Source organism: Mandrillus leucophaeus, unplaced genomic scaffold, assembly GCF_000951045.1.
Source record: "Mandrillus leucophaeus isolate KB7577 unplaced genomic scaffold, Mleu.le_1.0 Scaffold232, whole genome shotgun sequence".
NCBI lineage: Eukaryota > Metazoa > Chordata > Mammalia > Primates > Cercopithecidae > Mandrillus > Mandrillus leucophaeus.
Genome location: NW_012102388.1, coordinates 1,874,591 through 1,877,714, shown reverse-complemented (window position 1 = coordinate 1,877,714; position 3,124 = coordinate 1,874,591). Strand labels below are relative to the sequence as shown.

Sequence of the window (3,124 nt, the reverse complement as noted above, 5' to 3'; positions counted from 1 at the left end):
AGCAGCTGGGACCACAGGTGTGCACCACCATGCCCGGCTAATGTTTGTATTTCTAAGCATTTGCTGGAGGAAACCAACAGCTACACAGAGGGCAGGGATAGGACGATCTTACTCCTTTTTGATTTGGGGGGCCCCATTGCTATTCACGATATGAGAAGTGGAGTGTGGGGAGTCTGATTACCGTTGGCTACTTATTTCCAGGAAGCATTCCAAAGGAAACCAGCTGGCCAGAAAGAATGAGAGATGATTTCTGTAATTACTAAAGCTTTTGTAGTACCTTAGACTTCAGTTGTAATTGCTCTATACCAAATGCATTGCATTAAGCTCGCTTAGAAAAATGGCTGTATCCCTGGCTTTGTTTCACGGTTTCCTTTTAGAAGTCTGTTGGTATCACATTATATTGACTCATCTAATGCTAATGTTTGCATAGTCAGAGCTTACTAGTAAGTTGAAGTTTGTGACTGAGTGAGTTAACTGTCCGTCATTCTTCAATGCTTTACGATTCACTGCTGCAGGTTGTGTCTGTGGACAGAAAACCAGGTAATACGTTTTCTCCCTCACACTTTGCTGAATTCACCTCTGTTTACATTTTGCTCATTGATGTAGTCAGCTGAGTGTCAGATGTGAGCTGTGCTCAGTGTACTGATTTAAAGAAGTAGTTACAATTTTGTACTTTGTGGAAAAGATGTCATTCTTTGTACATTGTCTGTCCGCATAATGGTAAGATACTAGTTCAACCGAAAGCGGGCTGCCTCCTCCCCCTGCCCGTCTGTCGCAGTGTCTGCGTGCCAAAGGTATCTCAGAATTGACTTGAGATGCCTTTAATTATCAACATGGCAGCCCTTTCCTTTCCGTTCTTTTTGAAATATAAGTTGAGTTTTGATTGCTTTGCACCGGCACATGTATAATGACCTCATCTTTTATCTTTCTGTAAATGTGAAAAAAACCCTCAGTATCCATTACATGCACATCATGTTTACATAAAACCTTTGTTCTATGGTTGTCTTAAAGATACATAATTAAGCCATTTGAAAATGTCTTCTAAGTTTGAAACTTTTGTTTTAAGGGTGAAATGATCAACAACATAGAAAGAAACGTTATGAATGCCACAGACTATGTAGAACACGCTAAAGAAGAAACAAAAAAAGCTATCAAATATCAGAGCAAGGCGAGAAGGGTGAGTTTGGCTTGGAAGAATTAAGCTGCGATTTTCTCTTTATTTGGTTTCAAGTTGTGATACATTGATGTAAACCTGCCTGAAAGGTATTCCAAGAAATAATTAATTAAATAAATGTTTTGTTTTAAATATTCAATTTAAATATTCAATTTAAAATAATTGTTTAAAAATGGAAATAATTCTTTTTGCTAAAAATTTTAAAAAGTTTATTGGATGAATTATTTGTAGTATAAACCCTTTTGTGTTCTAAGTAATTAAAACCCCAGTACTGGATGTGGTGGCTCATGCCTGCAATTCCAGCACTTTTTCTTTTTTTTTGGATTGGAGTTTCGCTCTTGTTGCCCAGGCTAGTAGAGTGCAATGGAGTGATCTCGGCTCACTGCAACCTCCGCCTCCCGGGTTCAAGTGATTCTCATGCCTCAGCCTCCTGAGTAGCTGGGATTACAGGCACCGGCCACCATGCCAGGCTAATTTTGTATTTTTAGTAGAGATAGGGTTTCACCGTGTTGGCCAGGCTGGTCTCGAACTCCTGACCTCAAGTGATCTGCCCATCTCCGCCTTCCAAACTGCTGGGATTACAGGCACTTTGGGAGTGAGCCACGGCGCCTGGCACCAGATTGTTGGCTACACATTTGATGCAATGAACACTGATTTTTTATTTAGGTTATTTGTGAATTCTTGGTTTGGAGGAAAGAAGAGAATTATTTGAGACCGTGGACCTGCAATCTTAGGTAGCACCCACTTAAAGGGATTCTCAAAAGAAGGGAGCCCCTTTCACTTAAGATGCACAGACTTTGCATTTAAAAGGGTTCAGGGAACCCTGTGTGATTTTTTTGTTACGGGGCAAAAATTTAAAACATATTCTCCTAACTTAGGCATTTTATCATAGTGCCTCTGATGCTGCAGAGGTTATGGGTTTTCCACATTGTCACCTCCTTGTGCTAATACACAGAGATGCTGAGGATGATGTGAGCTTTCTAAATGAGTTTTAATATCTTTGAATCTAAAGAGTATCATGCGTGAATGAAAGCTCTTCTGAGCAAACTTAGGAAACCACAAAGCTCATTTCCACCGAGTGACTTGGGCCCTGTGCATCTCACTGTGTGTCCCTGCCTGGCCGTTTCTCTCCAGTGTGGAGAAAGATGAATACCCAAGCACCCAGCCCGGCTTGGGTATCCACTCACGCTTCCTGAAGACCGCTGTGCGGGCACGGTGCCTTTCTCAGAGGCTGACGGCTCAGTGCGATGTCAGCAGAAGTTCTGTAAAGAGAGATTTTCACCGAGTTAGGAACAAATGGAGTGAGACTGTGTGTGTGGATGCACCTCCAGGCGATGGCCCTGAGACGCACCCCGGGGCTGCAGGCTCAGTGGCCAGGGCACACCCTCCGCTTACATCCCTGGGTTGCAGGCTCAGCCGCCAGGCCACACCCTCTGCTTACACCCTTGGGCTGCAGGCTCAGCTGCCAGGGCACACCCTCACTCACACCCTGGGGCTGCAGGCTCAGCTGCCAGGGCACACCCTCTGCTCACACCCACCCCCCTGGGCTGCAGGCTCAGCCACCAGGGCACACCCTCCGCTTTTCCTGGGTATGTCTAAGTATGCTCCTCATCTCTGAAATGCCAGACATGGTTTCTCACGTTATTTCATTTATTGCTTTAAAACAATTGGCCCCTAATGTAAATTGAGGTGAAGAGATACCTGTATAAAGTGCTTAACTTAGTTCCAGGCCTAAGTCAGCTTCATTAAAAGAAGGCAGCCCCGTTCCTTTCTCCATGACCTGAACACATCAGTCCTGTGAAAACGATAGTGAAAGTCCATTGGTTTTACAAAGGAGGAAGGTGGGGGGTGTGTAAACGGTTTCATTCTCCCCTGTGGATGAGCAAGCCTGGCTCTGTGAGGTGCTTGGGGTCTGTACGGTACCTGGCGTGTAAACTGGTCAGAGACGTG

General features: G+C 44.2%; 1 protein-coding gene across 1 annotated transcript in view; it reads left to right on the top strand.

Moving 5' to 3' along the window:
* Positions 1 to 3,124, top strand: part of STX2 (syntaxin 2) — a 45,969-nt gene that overhangs the window by 36,752 nt on the left and 6,093 nt on the right. The window contains exon 8 of the mRNA XM_011981946.1: positions 1,067 to 1,177. Within this exon, the coding sequence (XP_011837336.1) occupies positions 1,067 to 1,177 (111 nt within the window). The remainder of the gene's footprint in view (positions 1 to 1,066; positions 1,178 to 3,124) is intronic.